This window comes from Lipotes vexillifer, unplaced genomic scaffold (genome assembly GCF_000442215.2).
Source record: "Lipotes vexillifer unplaced genomic scaffold, Lipotes_vexillifer_v1.1 scaffold534, whole genome shotgun sequence".
Taxonomy (NCBI): Eukaryota; Metazoa; Chordata; class Mammalia; order Artiodactyla; family Lipotidae; genus Lipotes; species Lipotes vexillifer.
Genome location: NW_006787833.1, coordinates 3,894,570 through 3,913,741, shown reverse-complemented (window position 1 = coordinate 3,913,741; position 19,172 = coordinate 3,894,570). Strand labels below are relative to the sequence as shown.

Here is a 19,172-nt window from a genome sequence, read left to right as displayed (position 1 = left end):
CTTTCCCTAGGGAAGGGATCACACTTCTATTTTTCCCTCCACTGTGACAAGACTGATTCTCATTGTCTTCAAAGAAAGACCTGCCCTTGAAGCTAGTAAATAAACTGGAGGACAGCTAAGCTTTACCTAGAAATTCATTCTGAATACAACACAACAACTGAGCGGTCATTTAAAATCATTAGTATGGCCACCTTCCCAGTGGAATTTATAAAGAATCCAAAGTGCTAAATTTTAGGATAGAAATTTAAAGCTGAGACCCCTTTCTTTTCATATAGTCCTCATAGAAGGTATGAAGTAATGGCTCTGGAGTGAGGGAGGCCTGGGGTTAAATCTTGGCTCTCCCACTTACTAGTTGTTTCCTCTAAGTTTACTTAACTTCTCATAGCCTCAGTTTCCTCTCCCGTAAATGGAACTAAAATCATCAACATCGTAGGGGTATTCGAATCCAAGCTGATGTTCCAGCCTTGTCCTTACAGGGAGTTCTCAGAACACGCAGAAGTTACTATCGATAAATAAGAAATCAGATGTAGATTCCACTCCCAAACATATTAAAGTCTATTTGAGATCAGAGAGAAAACAGCTATTCACTTTTTGGGAATAAATGCAAGGAAATGAGTGACGATATACAATAAAAATGGAAAATAAAGGAGTTCCAAAATGGCAAATATAGACCCTACGTGTCTCTAGAGTTGCTGGAATAGAAGGAGAGGTTTTGGTGGTCTGTTCAGCAGAGCCTATGAAAGGGTGAGGTCACACGAAGTGTCAGAAACATAGTTGAGTGTTTGGAGCACCACCACCCAAGGAGGGCTCCCGCCCAGGGATGCTCTGATCCCCGCGGGCCATCCCGGCCGGTCAGCAGCACTGATGCTCCCCCACAGCGGCAGTGCAGTTTGTGCTACATGGAGTGAACGAAGGGCGGTAGAGTGGTTCTTGCACTTGATAGGGAGACGTCATTTCCTTTGAATGCAAGAGGTCTCAAAAACCTAGTGTACTTTGATAGTAATAAAACCTTCTCCGTTAATCACTATGAAGCTGAATTAAAAACCATAACCCAGGTTCTAAAAATGGCTGTACTGCAACTACACTTTCTGAAGAGCATTCAGAGGTGCAATGATTACGTCAATATCTGGTAACCCTCACTAGGTCACCCTGTGTGGTCTCCTGGGCCTAGGACACCAAGAACTAGGTGGTCTTTGGCAGGTAAAGCATAAAGGGAGGCAAGTACACCTGGGTCCTGACCTCCATCCTGCATCCTGGCTGTGGAATCATTTCCACATTAAATCTAGGATATTAAACTATCCTTAGCACCAAAACCTAAGACTCCAATTAATAAGATCCTAAGTTGCTTCTTCCCAGAGTGAAATTCAAAGTGCTCAGGTGAAAGTTTCTAATTAAGGATCCTTTCATCAACACCTTGGGTCATACCTATAAATGAATTTTTAGTGAATGACCAGTAAGTGGTACCTACCATAAAACAGATGAGACTGTGAAAAGAAAAGCATGATCTCTACGAAGAGGCTTATACATAGTCTTCAAGATACTGTACTAGGGGGAACATTAATTATAACTACGAAGAGAAATGTGAACAGTCCCACGATAAACTCTGCTTTTTCAGTCCATTTCTGTTCCTGTTCATGAGCATTGTACAGGTTTTCCTTATCTTGTTTCCCATTCTTGTCTTAACCAACCTCAGCACTTTGTTTGAAACAAAATCCAGCCTCCACTGTTGTTTTTACTGAAGGTTTCATAAAATCAACCAGTCTATGTATATTCCTAGGTTGTAGAACTTTTCAGATTAATACAGTATTGGTGCACTGTCCCATAAGGGATGGAGGAAGAAACACTGAGTATTTAGTATTTGCCAAATCTTTTCAAAATATGTGGTAGACAGCAGTAGTAACATGCGTAGTCTTCTTGCCATTATTATGTAGAAAGAAACAATTTTATCGCTTTGCCAGATTACTCAGATTCGAAAGACTTGGTTAGGGAAATAAATTTCTTTTTTTAACTCTAATAATAGCATGAAAAACTGGGTATAATTATTCAATAAGACCGTCAATTAGGAGTTGCTCAGACTTCCTGGGTCTCTCCCATGTATACATGGTATTAAATTTTGTGTGGTTTTTCTCTTGTTAAAGAAAAGAAAAAGACCTTCAATTAATAGCTACTTCCAAAAATCGCTTTATAGTATAGTGTGTGGGTTAATAAACTTTTAGCGAGTCAAAGTACGGCATGAAAAGAAAAAAAATATTAGGGAATTAAGAGAATTGTATTCAAATTTATATTCAGTTTTGGTTTCCTTTTTTTTGTTTGTTTCATTGGCACTTTATTAAGTGGTAGAAATTTACAGCAGCATTTTGACATCAGTCCTTCCAAATTAGGTGTGAGAAGACCTGAGGATGGATGTTTAGTACTAGGCCCATTATGTCAATAAATTAAGGGCAAAGTCAAGATGAAAAATAAAAACCTATGTCCATTCACTCACCCAACGTGTATTTATGGAAACCTGACTGTGTGTAGAGCTCTCAGTGAAGTGCAACAGGTAATAAAAAATAGGAAGACAAAGCTCCTTCTCAAGGCGCTGGTAAGAAATTGTCAGAATAAATCAGGTAAGAACGTTGGCTGATCAGTGTGAACAGGATGTCTTCGTAAGAGAGACAAACCTGACGCCACATTCATACTTTGAATGAGGATTGTAGGAATGTACACGGTACCCTCTGAAGAGTGGGATGATGGAGGCCTTTCAGCTGTCTATGCTTTTTTATGGTTTGGATTTTTTACAAGCATGTGTTATTTTTGTAATCAAGGAAAAAAAAGTCAAAATTGAAATATTTCTATGAATCAACACGGCAAGTAAACAAGTGAAGATACAATATCTGTGGCCTTAGGTTGTTGGTGCCTTATGGGTGGATTTCTGTCTGTTTTAAAGTTATTTTGTTGTTCTAAAAGACTTTTTTAATGCCAGGTTTAATTCAACAATAAAAGAAGAGTATGAAAAGTGTAAGTTCTCTGGTTTGAATAATCTGCTTTATTATGCATTAGGGGCAGAAGAGCCCTCATTGCCATTTTTATTTCTAGCTAAAGAGGAGGGCTGTGAAGATGATTAAGGGATGTTTTCTATTTCTGTTTCTAATATACTTTTTCAAACTACTGTACGATGTCCAGTCTAGATTGAAACTGGTAGCATAAAACCCGTATCAGTCTACTTGTAATGATATATTTCCTTATCATCTATGATTAGGGTAACTCTTCTGTCACTAAAATGGAACACAGTCATTTATGATTCCCTAATTTCCAAACACTTTCATATTGTTAATATACTGCCCTGGAAAAAAAAGAAAATCAAAACAATCCCTGGCTACATTTCAGCATGTTTAAAAGCTTCAGCATGAAAAGCATCAGCAGCCTTGCCCTTCGTGTTTCCAGACGTCCCAGCCACATACATATTAAATCCAAACGGGACCCGTCTTCACTTCAGCAAGTCCTAGTTACATCATTGACTCGTTGTCAAATTCTGTAATCTTGTTTTTAGTGTCGCTTCAGGCTGAATCATTCTTTTCAGAAATGGCACAGATTGTGATATCTCTGTAGCTTACTTAATACAACTCAACTGTCACTTTAAGTGAAAAAACTCTGTTGGAGAATGAGAAGTTTTCTGTTAATGGAGGCTCATGTCCTTCTGGCCGTGAACAAAGGCTGCCTGGTACTTGCTAACTCCATTTAAAAATCGTATTATTTTGCAGAGTTAATTGTGGGATTCCAAGTACCCTCTAAGTGCTATTGAATTCATTTACTCATTTTGCACGGTGGGGGGACCAGGGGTTGGGGGGCAGCGCTCTGTGTGTCAGTCCACAGCCAGACAACACGGCAACCCCGGGCGGGGAGAGACATCCCGAGCAGTGATTCTGGTGTAACTGAGGCCTGATCTGAAATTTCATTTTCATGGCAGTTGTATTTATATTTTCAAATTCATTTACATTCTTTCTGAAAGTCACATCTAAATACTTTTGTTACCTAAAATTAAGTTTATCAGAGTCCGAAGTAAGGGCATTTTATTTTTTTTAAAAAAAAAATATTTATTTATTTATTTATTTTTGCTGTATGCCAGGTCTTAGCTGCGGCACGCAGGATCTTTTTTTTTTTTGGTTGCATTATGTGGGATCTAGTTCCCTGACCAGGGATCGAACCTGGGCCCTCTGTGTTGGGAGCGCAGAGTCTTATCAACTGGACCACCAGGGAAGTCCCGAGGACATTTTAAAAGTAAGAAATAAATGAGAAGGAAAATTAAATTTAAAATATGCAGTATATCTAGGATGTGGACCTGGATGTAAATGAGGATCTACACATACGTGCGCCTGCGTGGCTATCGTAACGCAGTGGGATTCAGACACATCTTCACACGTGTTAATGGGGAGACCCAGGGACTTGTTTGCATGTAACTGGCACAACTCCATGTCACAAAACCAGAAGGAGCAGAGTAGGGTCTGGCTTCACAGTGGGATCACTTCCATTTAAAGTATATTTAGAAGCAGTGACCTAGTAAAGCAACTTCTGAACTTTGGAGAGAACTCTTTTACCTTCTTTTCAAAAGAGCATCACAGCTTTATTCTTACTTACAACTAAAAATCTAAGTAGAAATCCTGTTTTGAGGAAGTTCTTAGTTAGAAATGACTGAAAGGAAAAAATACTTTCATTTTCAAAGTTAGTTAAGGAACAACTTTTCAGTTCTGCAGCACATCAGACTGGCTCTTAAATTCTGATTTTAACAAATTAACATCAACTTGAAATAGCAAATTCTAGTGGTATTTGGGGCGGAGAGATAGGGAGCTCGCACCCAAAAGCCAGGCCGGTGGGCAGATGGCCAGCGGCAAGTTGAATTCGCCTCTGGCTCATTTACTACACTTTAAGCTGCATCTTTATGGAATGAAGTCAAAGCTTAACAAAGACCCCGTAAAATGAAATGATGCAGACCAACCTTTTATTGCACCCACAATATTTTGGTCTAGTCCTTTCCGGTTGTCATTGAGTCCTCTTTTCCTCTTCCCATTGGGTAAGGAGTTAGCCAAAGTCTTGTCATCAAAAAATGCACACACCAGTTTTCTAAACAGAAGGCTTCCTGAGCGAGTGTAGTTTGACAGTATAGAGTCCAGCTGAGATTTAGGCATAAACACATCGAAGCCTTCAGCAAGTTGCACTTCTGGCTACCAAAAGAACATAAATATGTCATTAAAAGCAAGATTTGAAGCAACCAACTTTGGGCATACGTGCAACAGAAAAACATCACTAGCTCTTGCAATGGCCATATACTCTGCAAAGCACACAGCCTCAGCTTTGTGTGCCAGTGTTTGCGATTTACAAAACCAATTACTAGTTACAATTCACCAAATGAGATGCTCTAATTCCAAGATTAAGTCTTGTCAAAAGCAGTGGAAAGGAGTACGCTGAAAAAGCATTCTCGTCCTTAGAAAAAAGTTAAGAGAAAACTGGATAATTACCAAAGCATTTAATTCTAGAGCTACCCAGGGGACTTGAGACTTTTGGGTGAAACGTCTTCATTTTGTAAAGGAGGGTACATAGGCCCAAAGAGATCATAACAAAAATGACTTAAAAGTAATTTAGACGTACTCAGTGCATTACTATTTACAGATCACTTTCTCCTGCGTTAAATAATTTGACCTCATTGGCCTAAGGACATGAACACGAGGCTACCCTCTAGGTCCCATGCTCTTGGCACGAGGCCAGTGGTTTTAAGCTGTGGAGCTGTACTTTTTTTTTCCTCCAGTGAAAACTTAGGTCAACTAATACATAAACAAAAATGCTGAGCAGGTGCCCTGATCCCTGCTTTTGGGAGGAATATCTGAAGCTCTATCCCAGAGCACCAATGGAAAACCAGTGTGCCAGTCACAGCGGTTCCCTGCTGGGGATTTCCTGGCTGGGATACTGGGTCAGAAGGCCGATAAGGGCCCTTTCAACTTGGACTCTACCACATAAGCTCAGACACTGATAATACATTCTCTGTGTACATGCCATGGACGTTTACAACCCACCTTCCCATCTCTCAACCCAGCTCACACCATTTCCTTTTCAAAGCCTTTCCTAACTGTTTCTTTCCCGAGGAGGCAGCTATGCATGCTTTGTCACTGCTATTTATTTGACATACTTATATGACTGTGTTTACTATACCGTATTATAATTATTGATTAGATCACGGCCCTTCCTCTTGCCTGGAACTCAGTCTTTGTTATCTCTAGGGCCTGGCACATTGTAGGCACTCAATAAATTCTTGTTAAATAGATAAAAGTTCGTCAGTCATTATCTAAACTACTAAGTCATTTACTGTTGATTATCACACGACGACTTTAAAATAATAACTTTAAGGTGAAGAGGTGCAGTTGGTAAACTTTCTTTAGAAAAAAAGTCAGAAGGAAACTTCACTTACGATGTACCATAAAAGCTTTTTCTTAGATACCATATTTAAAACTTTGCAAAGCTGATACTACTTTAGATTTTCTAAGTCATATTAGAAATGTGAGGATTTGGGACAAGTTTTTCTCCTGGAGAGTAGGAATTATTTTTGTTTGTCCTGCGGTCAGAGTAAAGGGCTCAGAGAAGGGCTTAAATGAATCAGATGACGTGGGGACGACTTGGGGCCCTGTTGCTCCCCAAGGGAATTCTCAACTGGATTTTCCAGAAAGTCATCTCACTTCTCCGCTCTACTTTGCCATTTGGCTTTTGGTCTCTGAATGCTTGGTAAATATCACCATGAACACAGTGCTGCCAGATGGTTTCCTGACTTTCGCACCTCAGTGCTGGTGAAGGTCTGCAGAGGCTGACCTTCTGTGCCCCCAACTCCTGGGACAGAAGCGGTACACTCGGCACTCAATGCACGTTGGCTGAATGATTCGATGTAGCAATGTTAGGATTGAGAGAATTCTACCATCAAAATCGAAGATGAAGTTTCATTTATAATCAGAATTTGATTCTGCACATCCTATGGCTGACTTTAGTCCTTTTATGCCATATGAACTGACCACAGATTTTTGCTAAGCACTCCTGTATCATTTGGATGCCATTAACAACAACAACAAAAAAGGACCGCAGTCTACTTTATAGAAACAGCAACTCACAGCTATTTGAGGACCCGGGCTGGGGGGTACAGTAGCCCTTAAATTTGCAAGAGAGAAAAGGGAAAGATACCATACCGTCCTCTCTCGTTCAGGTATCTCTGCTGGATTCTGGTACCCCCAAGCAGGTGTTTAAAATTCAGCCATCTTGTAGGACTTGGACCCGGTTGGAGAGACTCTGACCTAAACTAGCCACCAGGCAGACAGAACTAGCCACTTCTTTCTTCACATATGCAGAGTATTTTCTACGAACTATGTTTCTGGCACTTTTCACACTGCATTTATTTAGTCGGGAGCTTGTGTTTCTCATCAGAACGTGTACTGTCTTTTGCGTTCAGAGTGCCAAACACCCAACTAGCGCCTGATAGATTTTTCTCAGAATCAACAAAACACTATGTAGGAATTCATTCAAAATGACTAGTATTGATTTCGAGGTCTTTTAGCCCCACATAAAGGAAGCATGTGTGGAGTCTGCCCTGCCCGGGTCCGGCACGCCAGTCTTCTCCCCGCAGGGCCCACGCTAGCTCAGGGAGCAGGCTGCCTAGAGAACACTGCCCTGGCTCAATCAATCGATATTTACTCAGCATCCTCCGTGTGGAAGGAGTTTAAGGTCGGGCTAACTAGACGAGACACGTTCACAAACCCCCAGCATACAAAGTGGAGAACGATAAGTGTGCTACAAGAGGGGTACAGACCATTAGGCAGCATTTGGCTGGTGAGAGGGGAAGGGGTTTTGGTTAGGGGGCCAGGATAGCATTTTATCAGGGCCCTGGAGGTAGGATTTAGGTGAGAGATGCAGTTGCTGTTTCTGGCATCTGCTGCAACCCCTAAAACTAAGTCTCTGGAGGTCTCTGTGGAGCCGAGAGACTGCCTATGGGGTCAGAGTAGCATTTTGATTTCTGAGATGCTCTCCCGATGCAGAAGCTGTCGATGCTTCATGTTCTACTTTCTACTGCCAGACGGTTGTTGTTATTTTGGAGCGCTCCTTCCAGATCAAGGAACGTGAACTGGCCCAGCTATGCGTCCCTTACAAAGGAGTCAGTTTTATTAGGTGGAGACCAGCAGCAGAGGCCAAGGTGACTGGTCTCTGCCCCTCCCTGCTCCTCGCACGCTTTCTTTCATGCAAGTTTCTTAGCTGGTTGTCGACGAGCACTAAGGGGCCACAACGCAAGGAACCAATTCCTTTAAAAAAAAAAAAAAAAAAAAAAAGAGGGGAGCTTTACGTCCTGAGACATGAAGAAAAGATACAAGGTTGATTCATCTCAAATTTTTACTCTGAAACCTTTTTATTTCTCCCACTTTAGAAATATAATGGCAGGTGGATTACAGCCGTGTAATGATCCACAACTTTGCACTTATATTTAAAAACAGGTTAAAACCCTTTAATTGTATGCTTGAATCTCTTCTTTTTATTTACTGTCTAGTCGAAGCGAGATCTCTCTGCTTACTGACGATGGCTATGATAGAAACCACCACGATTCCAAATGAGTATCATTTTAAAAGCTAAACTTCCTTTGACAGAATTACTATTCGATACTCGAGTGAGGACAGACAGCTAATACACTAATTTACAGATTCTGTTGATTACTGAAGTAATATGATCTTTAAATGATGACATGCAAAGTATGGGGCAGGATTTATGACACTTGGAGTCACCATTTCAAGAGTTAAGGGTCTGAATTCCCACTATAAATTTGGATTTCCATGTATGTCTCGCCGAGTTTCAGTACCTCAGCCACTTAGCACAGTTATGCATCAAATGTTGAATTTTCCTATCCAGTGGTGTTAACATCTTACACCCAGTGAAGTTTGGGAGGCAAAAACTGCATGTAGTCATGAGGACTCTTGAAAATGTCCTTGGACCCAGGCCTGTGGACACACTAACCATCTTGCTTCTCTCTGCATTTCAACTGTGGTCTCCCTTTGCTTAGAAATAGTTTGGGTCAAGATCTAGTTTGGCTCGGGGGGGGATCCCATAGCACCTGGTAGACTAAGAGATTTTCCCCTAAGTCTCTCTGAACATATAATGTGACTCCTCTATATAATCTAAAGAAAAAATGTAAAACTATTTTAAGGAAAAATCATAACAAATTAATCACACAGGGAATATTTCTGATACTGGCTATTTTATGTAAGGTATCGTCAGTAGCAAATTACAGTAAGACATGTAAAAAGCTACATGTGGTCATTGGTTAAAAGAGTAAAAGGAAGTGCGTGAATGTTCATATTGGTCATTAGCCCCAGATTTTTCATTGCAAACTGGTGAATTATACACAATAGTTCTTACACTTGACTTGCTACCTAGTCAAGCTTCAGACTGGCTCAAGACTGAAACCTACAAGAAAACTATGGATGAAAAGGCAGGATTTGGACTGAAAACATATGACAAAATTTTTAAGAATGTTTAAAAGCTATAAATTCAACCTTTCTGTTCATAATATTATCATATACAATGATCCTTTTCTCTCACTTAGTATTTATTTAGCAAGTGTACTAGATGTACTACAAAAATGAGCTTTAGTTTATGAAATAAAGAAAAACACACAAAACCCCTTCATAATTGATTGTATTTTGCTCGCAAACGCAATCTGCTTCTGTTTGAGAAAAACTGAAATTGTTCCCTATAACTCAGGTCTGCTCCGGGTAGATTTAGCAAGTATTACCATTACTGTTTATTAAATGCCACTCCAAGATCATGGCCAATAAGCTGGGCGGCCCCAAGAACCCACTGGATTGGAAGGCGGGCCTGCTCTCGTTGGTCCAGCTGGCACAGCTCAAAACAGCGTGGCCTGGGGACGTGGCAGAACCGAGAACCACTGCATCAAGGGGGCAGAGGCCCCATGGTGGGTGGACCCATTGTGTAAAAAGGCAAGTAAAAAATGCTCAGGCAAGAGTTCTATCCAAAAGTAGGCGTAATCTCTAGACTAGCACATACTGGACGTTGAATAGGATGATAATTACAGGAAGTCATTAAAGAGTCAATTCTGGATTATTAAGTCAACTATGGATTTTTATTCGACAAAATTTTGGTAGAACTAAGAATTTCACAGGGGGGAATTCCCTCGCGGTCCATGGTTAGGACTCGGTGCTTTCACTGCCGGGGCCCTGGGTTTGATCCCTGGTCAGGGAACTAAGATCCCGCAAGCCTCGTGGCATGGCCAAAAAAAATAAATAAATAAAAATTAATTAATTAATTAATTTTTAAAAAGACAATACAGTTTGGCTCCTTGAACACGCCTCCATGCACTTGCATAATGAGACACTGTCAAGTCATTCAGGGATGCTTTCTCAGGTGGTAAATTAATGACCGAGGACTTGGGCTTCATTTATGCTCAAGCTATTTGAGCCAGAATGTTTAACACATAAGACTTCAACCACTGCAGTCTAGCTTCTTGCATCACAACTCCAGTGAAACTGCTCCTCGGAGAAGATGTCCACCACTGAGAGCCAGTCCTTCACCTTCTGGGCAGAGGCCGGCTCCACTTTGACAGCCTGCTAGCCTTACGTCCTACTACCCTGTGATGAGGGTTTATGTGCTTTCCTCATATGGTATATACTTGGAGGGCGAGGCCTCCTTCATTTCAGTAGCCCTGGAAAATGGCGCTACGATTAGCATGTCTTCGCTACTTACTATATAGTCCAAGCCCTAGGCTAACGCGCATTACATGGGTTTTCTAATTTAATTCTCATCATCCTATGAAGCGGCCACTTTTGTGATCCCCAGTCTGCAGATGCAAAAGCTAAGGTTTAGAAAGATTAGGTAACTTGTTGAAGGTTATCCAGCTAATAAGTGGTGAAGCAAGGATGTGAACCCAGGCAGTCTGCACTAGAACTTAAACTCTCAAGCATATTACTGCCTTAATTTCAGTGTGTCGATGAATAAATTAAAAAATCACTTGCTTGATTGATTTGCTTTACCAGTTCCCAGTGGATTACTTTATTTATTGGGCTAAGAAGAAATTAAGAAAACAGATTCTGAATTCAGGAGCTATTTATGTTGAAAGCGCCAACGCGTTTTAAATTATTTATTTTAAGAATGACATAAACATTAACAAAATTATCTTAAGTTGATGGATATCCACAGCTGTATCTTCTGATAACTTCTGTGTTGCCTAGGATTACTGGAAAATATTCATAGTAACGACAACAAATAGAAAAACACTTCCTATGTTTTTTAAAAACATTTTGAAATATTTCAAAAAACTGATGTTAGTGTTTCACCGTGGCCAAAGAACAAGCCAAACAAGGAGCAACAACAAGGAAATAAACCTAAGCCACGTAAATCTGCCCTGAAAAACCAATAAATCCAACTAGGTAGGGAAAAACAGTGACTGCAAAAAAATTCACAACGGTCTTGTCTGAGTACTGGTAGAGTACTGGGTGGGGAACTCCTAAAGAAAGAATTAAACATTGTATTTAAATCTGAAATTTGGTTTGGGGTTTCTGCTTTTGCTTCTGTGTAGTTCAGGTTTCAATTTTATTTAATGTGCTAACTTAAAATGGGTCAAGTAATCCTGCCCCCAAAGAGGGACAGGATTTCTGGCCACTCTCTTTTTAAAAACACTATTAGCTCACATGTATTTGTTCATGTATATGTACACATAAGTTTACTTAACAAACATGTATATTTATCCCTATAAAGGTACTTAGCTAGGACTGCTAAGGTTTAAAAAAGACCCAGTATTTACTGAGTGCTTAAAACATACCAGGTACTATATTAAGTGCTTTACATAGATGTCTTCATTTAACTCTTCCAGCCAGCCCCGTCTCTGAGGTTAGCACTGTCATCTTTCCCATTTTATGGAGAGAAAACTGAGGGAGGTGAGGGTGGGTGCACTTGCTCGGGGTCACACAGCTGGGCTTCTAGCCCGGGCATCCTGACCTCAGAGGCTATACTCTTTACCATGAAGGTCTCCCCCAGAGACTTCCAAGTACACAGCACACACAGCCATAGTCTAACCTTCCAGGTCTCCCTTGTGTCACGATCGTCTCATGAACAGTTAGTGAGCCGTGGTCACGTTCAAGAACACAGCTAGAGCAGGGGCCCAAGTCTGGCACTCAGTGGGTAAGGGCACACTCAGCCCTGGTCTGGGAACCAGCTCCACCTTTCTGGCTTTGCGGGCTTGAGCAGGCTACTTAAGCCCTTTATGCCACCGTCTCCTCATCTATAAATTGAGGATAATACTAATACCTCAAAGAGTAAGGATGAAATTTGAAAAATTATTTGGCAGAGGACAGCACACAAACGCTACTGTTACTACTACTATTAATGCTATTATTATTATTTTTTAAATTTATTCCCTGCCCTTGAGAAGCCAAGGGGGAAGGAGAGGAAATCACGCAAATAATTACAAACTGGTATAGCAGGTTCTATAATTGTTGAAACCATATTGGTGCTTTGGGCGGGGGGATGTGTGCACAGTGAGGAATAACAGGGAAAGAACAAGAAAATAGGAGTTAAATTGAGGAGAGGGTTCTGATTAACGCCAAGTCCTACACCCAAAGTTTTAAAAGGTGATTTTGTATATTGTGCTTAACACAAATGGAGATGTTTGGCCATCTACTGAGTACCTTTTATGTGCCAGGCACCGCAGGAGGATTTCCCCATGTGCTCTAGGTCATTTAGTGCTGACAGCACTCCGAGGTGCTGGACTGTAGCTGGTTTTGATTAGGGCTCCCTGTTTCTCTGCACTGAGCAGGGATACCCGTCGGGTCAGAGGGTCGGCGGTCCACCTGCAGTGATCTACAGCCCCTCATGTTCGTGCCTGTGCCTAGATACACAAATTTGTATTTGGGTGACTCTAAAAGTCACAGCATAAAAAAAGATAATGCATTGTGAACTTTAAACAATTTACAGTAATTTTTTTTTTTTTTTACATTTAAAAAACAATAAAGCACAGGTTTTATGTGTCCTTTTTTCATTGCTTCCCGCTCTAATCTTTCTCCTGTGCTCCAAACGTCTAATGACCTTTTTAGGACACTCAGCTTCTTTTTACTTCCCATCCTGCACTGAAGGCCCGCTTCTGCTCCGTCCTCCCTGTCTCAGTTAAGGAAATCAGTAGCATCTAGTAACCAACCTCGTTTTCCGGGATAGAAATGTGGGGCTTACTTCTCCTGACTCACCAAGTCCTCTGTGTGGGTACCCCCGGGGGCCTCTCATTTCTCTGTCCCTGCAGGCTCACTGCTCACGTACAGACCCTCCCCGTCTCTTGCCTGGCTGCCTGGAATTATCTTCCTCCTGCTCTCTTTGCCTCTAGTCTCTTTTCTATATTTATCAATCATCCACAGTGCTGTTCCAGATTCCATTCTAAACACAGGTATGCTTATTCCTCTGCTTGAAATCTGCAGTGGCTCCCTAGTGCCCACAAGATAAAAAAGGCCCAAGGGCCTCGGCAGGACACATCAGGGCTTTCACCGTCTGACTCGATCCCATGTTTATATCATTATCTGCTATCAGTGCAGGCCACACAGCTGCTCTAACTACAATGGACCACACGCCCAGTCCTATAACTTTGGACTTAATCGTCCCAACACTGGGTACTTTTCAGAGCCCACCTTCAGATACACAATGCCCATCTTCTTATATATAATCCAGTTATATTACCTTTTCTCCAACTGATTTTTTAGAATAATTCCTACAGGATTATGATCTATTTTCTGTTTTCTCCTCTGGACTTCCACCAAAGTTTAAAAGGCTCACGGCTAAGAAATAATAGAAGACTAGAAGGGCACCTAAATTTAGATGCCTTAGCACTGATGGTCTCATCACCTAAAGGGCCAGCCTCATTCATGCCAGCAAGACTAACCGGGGACACAGTTTCTGATGATGGGACTCACCGCGTGGCCCTCTAGGTGCAGTGACAATTTCCGTGGAATAGATGAATCAAGGGGCATTATCAGTTGGATGACGTAAAGATAATATCTATGTATGCTTTTGCTTTTCTTTAGAAGCATGTTACTCTCCAGTCAAAGACAGTCAGCACCTAACTGAGTTTACATGGACAATTCTGGATGTGCTTTATTAAATTTAATACCTCTTGTTAGCAAAAATCATCATGAATAAAAAGCAAATTATTTTTCTGGTATTTAAATTACAATACTGATATGGGTAAAGATAAGAAAAATTCTATTCTATTTCACTAATGTACATAAAGCCTTTAACAGACCTTTCTCAATTTATCTCTAAAGTACATTTAGACCTTAAAAATTTTTTAAAAAGGAGCAAGTTCAGTTATTAGCATTAGATCGACTCATGCAGGAGATGATTTTCACAACTCAAATGACTGCTCCTGATACATTAATGCCTATCACAGAAAAGCAGGCCTAAAACAGTCAAGCAAAATGTTAAAGTATTATGAAAACTGCTTCAGACTGAATGTACTTTGTGTTGTGGAATCATTTACCTCTGCTTCCAAATGTGTGATCCACGTGGGCTTTGAAACCAGGGCCTCAGCTGCAGTAACAATGGGGTAGGATCAAATGAGCCCAGCTGGTCCAGGGTAGAATGCTGTCGTCATTAATGATTTTTTAAAACTAAGTTTTTAGTCTAGAAGAACTTCTTAACAATTGTGTGTGTGTTCGTGGGTAAAGAAACAAATAAACAGGAACCCCTCACGCCGAGGACTGGATAAAAGGTCAAATGATTTTCTAGTCTAACCAAGTCACGAGATGATTCTTTTCGTTGCCTCCCTTTTTTAAAGACCCGTGCTAGCAGACCGTCTTTCTGCAACTTGAAAGGAACAACTGATTTAAAATACCAATTTCTTTCTTATTTAAAGTTGAAGAGGTAGGGCCAAACTCTCATCCTATATAGGCCTGTGGGAGTTCTCAGCGGGATTCTCATCCTATGCCGTCTGGTAATAATAGCTCACCCATCCTTGTTTGTTTTAGGAACTCTCCCAACGAGTTGGGGTTCAGGCATCAGTGTACTCAGATCAAGGTACTGCAAGGAGAGTACGCCGTGGCCGATAGAGCACATGACTAAAGAAGTTCGTTTATGGCCGTGTGGCTATAAAATGGTAAGTCAGACGAATGTCTTAGATGTCATTCAGCATCTTGGACCGCGACGACCTTCTAGCGATGATATTTAAATAGAAAAACCTTTGCAGACTGTTAACCTATCATTACACAGACTCAGTGGCACGGCACTGCAACTTAATTAGCAGTGTGGCTTGCATCTATAAAACAGAAGTAACACCACTGCTCTCTTTTTTATTATTGGTTTGTGTTTCTAGAAAGGTGTGACCTTATCTGTAGGGTTCTGTTCATTTATGCCCATCTACAAAGGATTCAATTATGTTCTTTTAGCTCACTAGGCTGAGGAAATTGAAAACGGCTGCTTCAAAATTAAAAGTGTTAACGCAATTAGTGAGCAGAACCTCATCATCTTCCTTCCTTCGGAGAGAATGCAAACATGTTTAAGGAAATAAGGCCTAAGATTTTCAGAAGAGAAAATCCTGGGCAAGGAAATTATTAAGAGTTTTCCTTTCCTCTTTCCCACGTGTATTCTGCAAGTTTCCCTGGTTTTCTTGGACAGAACTAGTTAAGGGCCAAGCTACACATTAGCGTCAGCAGCCAGAAAACATCAACTTACATCAGACGCTGGTGATTCGAGTACGATGCCGAACCCTAGGATGTGGTTCTCCCCGGGGGAGGGGAGACTGGGATTCTCGGGGGCCGCCGCTGCCGCCTTCTCGGCTTCTAACACGCTGGGCTTCTGTTTCACAGTGAGAGGTTCCACAGCCTTCAGGGGCACTTTTTTCTTTTTATTTCTCTTGCGTGAGATGGCAGTTCGCTGGGAGCAGATAAGGGAAATTGGGGGCTGCTGTCTGTTCTGGGTTCCAACTGTGAACGACAAACAAAAATATGGTACAGGCACTTGTCTCTAACTCAGGAGTATGTACTTGCTTCATAAACTGAGGCTGAAGTGGGTTTACTCAAGGACGAAGCACACTGAAATCAACCTCACGCTGGACCTGAAGATAACCAAATGCAGCCTTAAAGGTCTACAGGCAGAAAAACCCAAGAGAATACTCTGCTCCAAATGCTGGTGGGTAATCAACAGGAGGAAAGGATGATGAGCTCTGAAAAAACACTGAAGCATGACTTTACGCATCCCATGACACTCTTGTATAACTGAGAACTCCGGAAATTAAATTGCGGTGTGTATGTTCATGCTTTCTGGCAAGCCAGTCTCAGGAATATTCCAGTTGTCACTTGAGGTTAAACTGATCAGTAGCCAGCAACCTACAGGTGCCAAAACCGACAAAGGCTGAGCAAGGACGGTCACTGGGGCAAAGCTGATCAAAAGCGTCATTCAGGAATGACCAGTAAGCATGTGGGCCAGGCCTGCCGGTCAATTTCAGGTCCAGTTACTCCGGTCTCACAAACCAATGTTGTTCCACACATCAACTATCTCCACACACTACTCTCCTGGGTTCCGACCAGGCTGCTTCTCTCTGCCTCAGTTTCATGTGGCTGAAAAAGAGGAAGGCTATAATTCTGTACAAGGAGAGCAAATCAGTAAGACCCAGAAACAGTTTGAGTTCCAAAGACGAAAAGCACCCATCAAGAACTGGGTGCCGATGCTGCCTGTGTACTTAAGGGGACCAAGGATGCTAATTACAGTTCTCATAGGTGCCCTTCGAGAAGTAACGTTTATTAACCAGTTAAAAATACTCTGGGGGCTTCCCTGGTGGCACAGCGGTTAGGAATCCGCCTGCCAATGCAGGGGACACAGGTTCGAGCCCTGGTCTGGGAAGATCCCCCATGCCACGGAGCAACTAAGCCCGTGCGCTACAACTACTGAGCCTGCGCTCTAGAGCCCGTGAGCCACAACTACTGAAGCCCAAGTGCTGCAACTACTAAAGCCCTCGAGCTTCAGGGCCTGCGTGCCGCAACTACTGAAGCCCGCACGCCTAGAGCCTGTGCTCCGCAACAAGAGAAGCCACCGCAATGAGAAGCACATGCACCGCAACGAAGAGTAGCCCCCGCTCACCGCAACTAGAGAAAGCTCGCGCACAGCAACGAAGACCCAAAACAGCCAAATACATACATAAATAAATAAATAAATAAATAAATAAATAAATAAATAAAAATACTCTGATGCAAAGTTTAGTAGGAAAATATGGCATTATTACTTAAGTCTTCATGTGTTAATACGGTTTGATAAATACAACCACAGGACATAGCTGCTTTTTTTTTTTTTTTTTTTAAACAGAAGTACACTTCTAAAAATAAGCCAAATGAAAATCTAAAGATCTTTACATGCACATCATATGGATCATTTCCTACCAGGTAGTAAATAAAGAATATTTGTACTCTGAACTTGATATCTGCATCTCTAGGCTGGACAGAAATTTATAAATAAGTATTAGAAACAAACTACTTGCACTGCAAAATGAGCAGAGAAGTTTTTTGACCGCCCATGCAGTAATTAGTCTAGCTCACCGGTTCTCGACCTCAGCTACACGTTAGAATCACCCTGGAGCTTAAAAAAAAAAAAAGCCAGTGCCTCAGCCTCACCCCTGATTAATTTGAATTGGAATTTCCAGGGGTGATGCCTGGGCATCAGGCTTTTTTTAAAGCTCCTCAAGTGATCCTACTATGTAAGCCGGACAGGAACTTTTCTCTGTTTGGTCCAAATTTTCACCCGAGGTGGCCAAATTTTTCCCGAAAGTCAGATGGACAACCTAAGAATTATCTACGGTCTAGGACTCCAGCCTCACAAAATGACTTAAGTTTAAAGAACACAAGTACTGTCTAAGTTTTTCTCCTTCCGCAAGTCTGGACAGAGCAGCCGTAGTCTTTTGTATCCAGATCTTATCGCTTGATCTTAATCCTGGCTTTCTCCCTGAAGTAAAGGTGAAACTTTCTACATAGAATTTAAATCTACGTTTTATAGGCAATAAACCTTAAGTAAATCTATGCACTCAACACAAATTCTTAAGTTTAAGAAAAGGAGAGTAGTTTATTCAGTTTATCCTTTGGGTTCTCCTACAGCTTTTGGAGTCGCTTACCACCCTAATCTGCAGAGGTTCGGAAAAGAAACCAGGGTGACATAGCGGCATTGACTTAATAGATCCTAAAAAGGCTTCAGTTAAGGATTTAAAGGGTTGCAATTTGTAGTTTGCCATTTCAGGAAGGAAGGAGCTTAAGTAACAAAATAAATCATTACAATTTCATATGCACATTTTCTTAAGTGCTAACAAATTCTTCCACTGAGGAAAGAATCTGTACCGGATGAAGTAACCTTTCTTTCTGAGCTCCTCATTTAGCAGATGTTAGCCTTTACCAGGTTAATAAGAACACAGATTATCCTGGTGGAACAAGGTGAGTTAAATGCTTACTGGCCTGACCAAAATGCGGATTTTTTTTTCCCTTGGGATAAGACCAAATCCAGCACATAAAACTAGATGTCGCTTCTCAGAAAGCCTTTTGCCCATTTTACTTTCACGTGATCTTGGGTGACTGATATGTTTTAGTATGAAGCTTTTTACATCAAACCACATCAGTGAATATTAAAATTTTACTAGAATTCACTAAACGGCACCAAGTACGATTTCTGAACAGTGACCTTTCTGAATATCTTTACAGAGAAAAGGGGGTTAGGGATGATAGTCATAAAAGACGGTGCTCTTTTCCTGCTCAAGGAGCAGCTTTCCCTGATGAGGGGGAGAGCTTAATAAAATGATTTGTTACTTTCTGTACCTGTCACAAAAATGTCCTTTTCTTTTCTCCCCTAATTGTGGAGACTAGAAAACACATCCACTATAACAAGGACCTAGACTTCTAGACCTCTGTGAAATGCCCCAGGTCTTCATAACAACGCTAACGAAATAGCTGAGGCTCGGATCATGCTTTACAGAGTTCATTTCCATTTACTACCTCATTCCATTTTCACAACAACCCTGTGAGTTAGATATTAATACTCCAGTTACAGATGAGAAATCTGAGGTTCAGAGAAGTTAAACAAGCTAGGACGGGAGAAACTGGGACTCTGACCCCAAACTGCAAGTTCACTGCTCTTCTGTTCAACTTCCAACAGGG

At 41.3% G+C, this 19,172-nt stretch overlaps 1 protein-coding gene and 1 non-coding gene across 2 annotated transcripts in view; both read right to left on the bottom strand.

Moving 5' to 3' along the window:
• Positions 1 to 19,172, bottom strand: part of BEND7 (BEN domain containing 7) — a 159,918-nt gene that overhangs the window by 111,685 nt on the left and 29,061 nt on the right. The window contains exons 5-6 of the mRNA XM_007460904.1: positions 15,718 to 15,968; positions 4,976 to 5,201 (exon numbers count right to left, since the gene is read on the bottom strand). Of these exons, the coding sequence (XP_007460966.1) occupies positions 4,976 to 5,201; positions 15,718 to 15,968 (477 nt within the window). The remainder of the gene's footprint in view (positions 1 to 4,975; positions 5,202 to 15,717; positions 15,969 to 19,172) is intronic.
• TRNAG-CCC (transfer RNA glycine (anticodon CCC)) lies at positions 4,167 to 4,239 on the bottom strand. Its single transcript has one exon. It is a non-coding gene; the product is annotated as a tRNA-Gly (tRNA).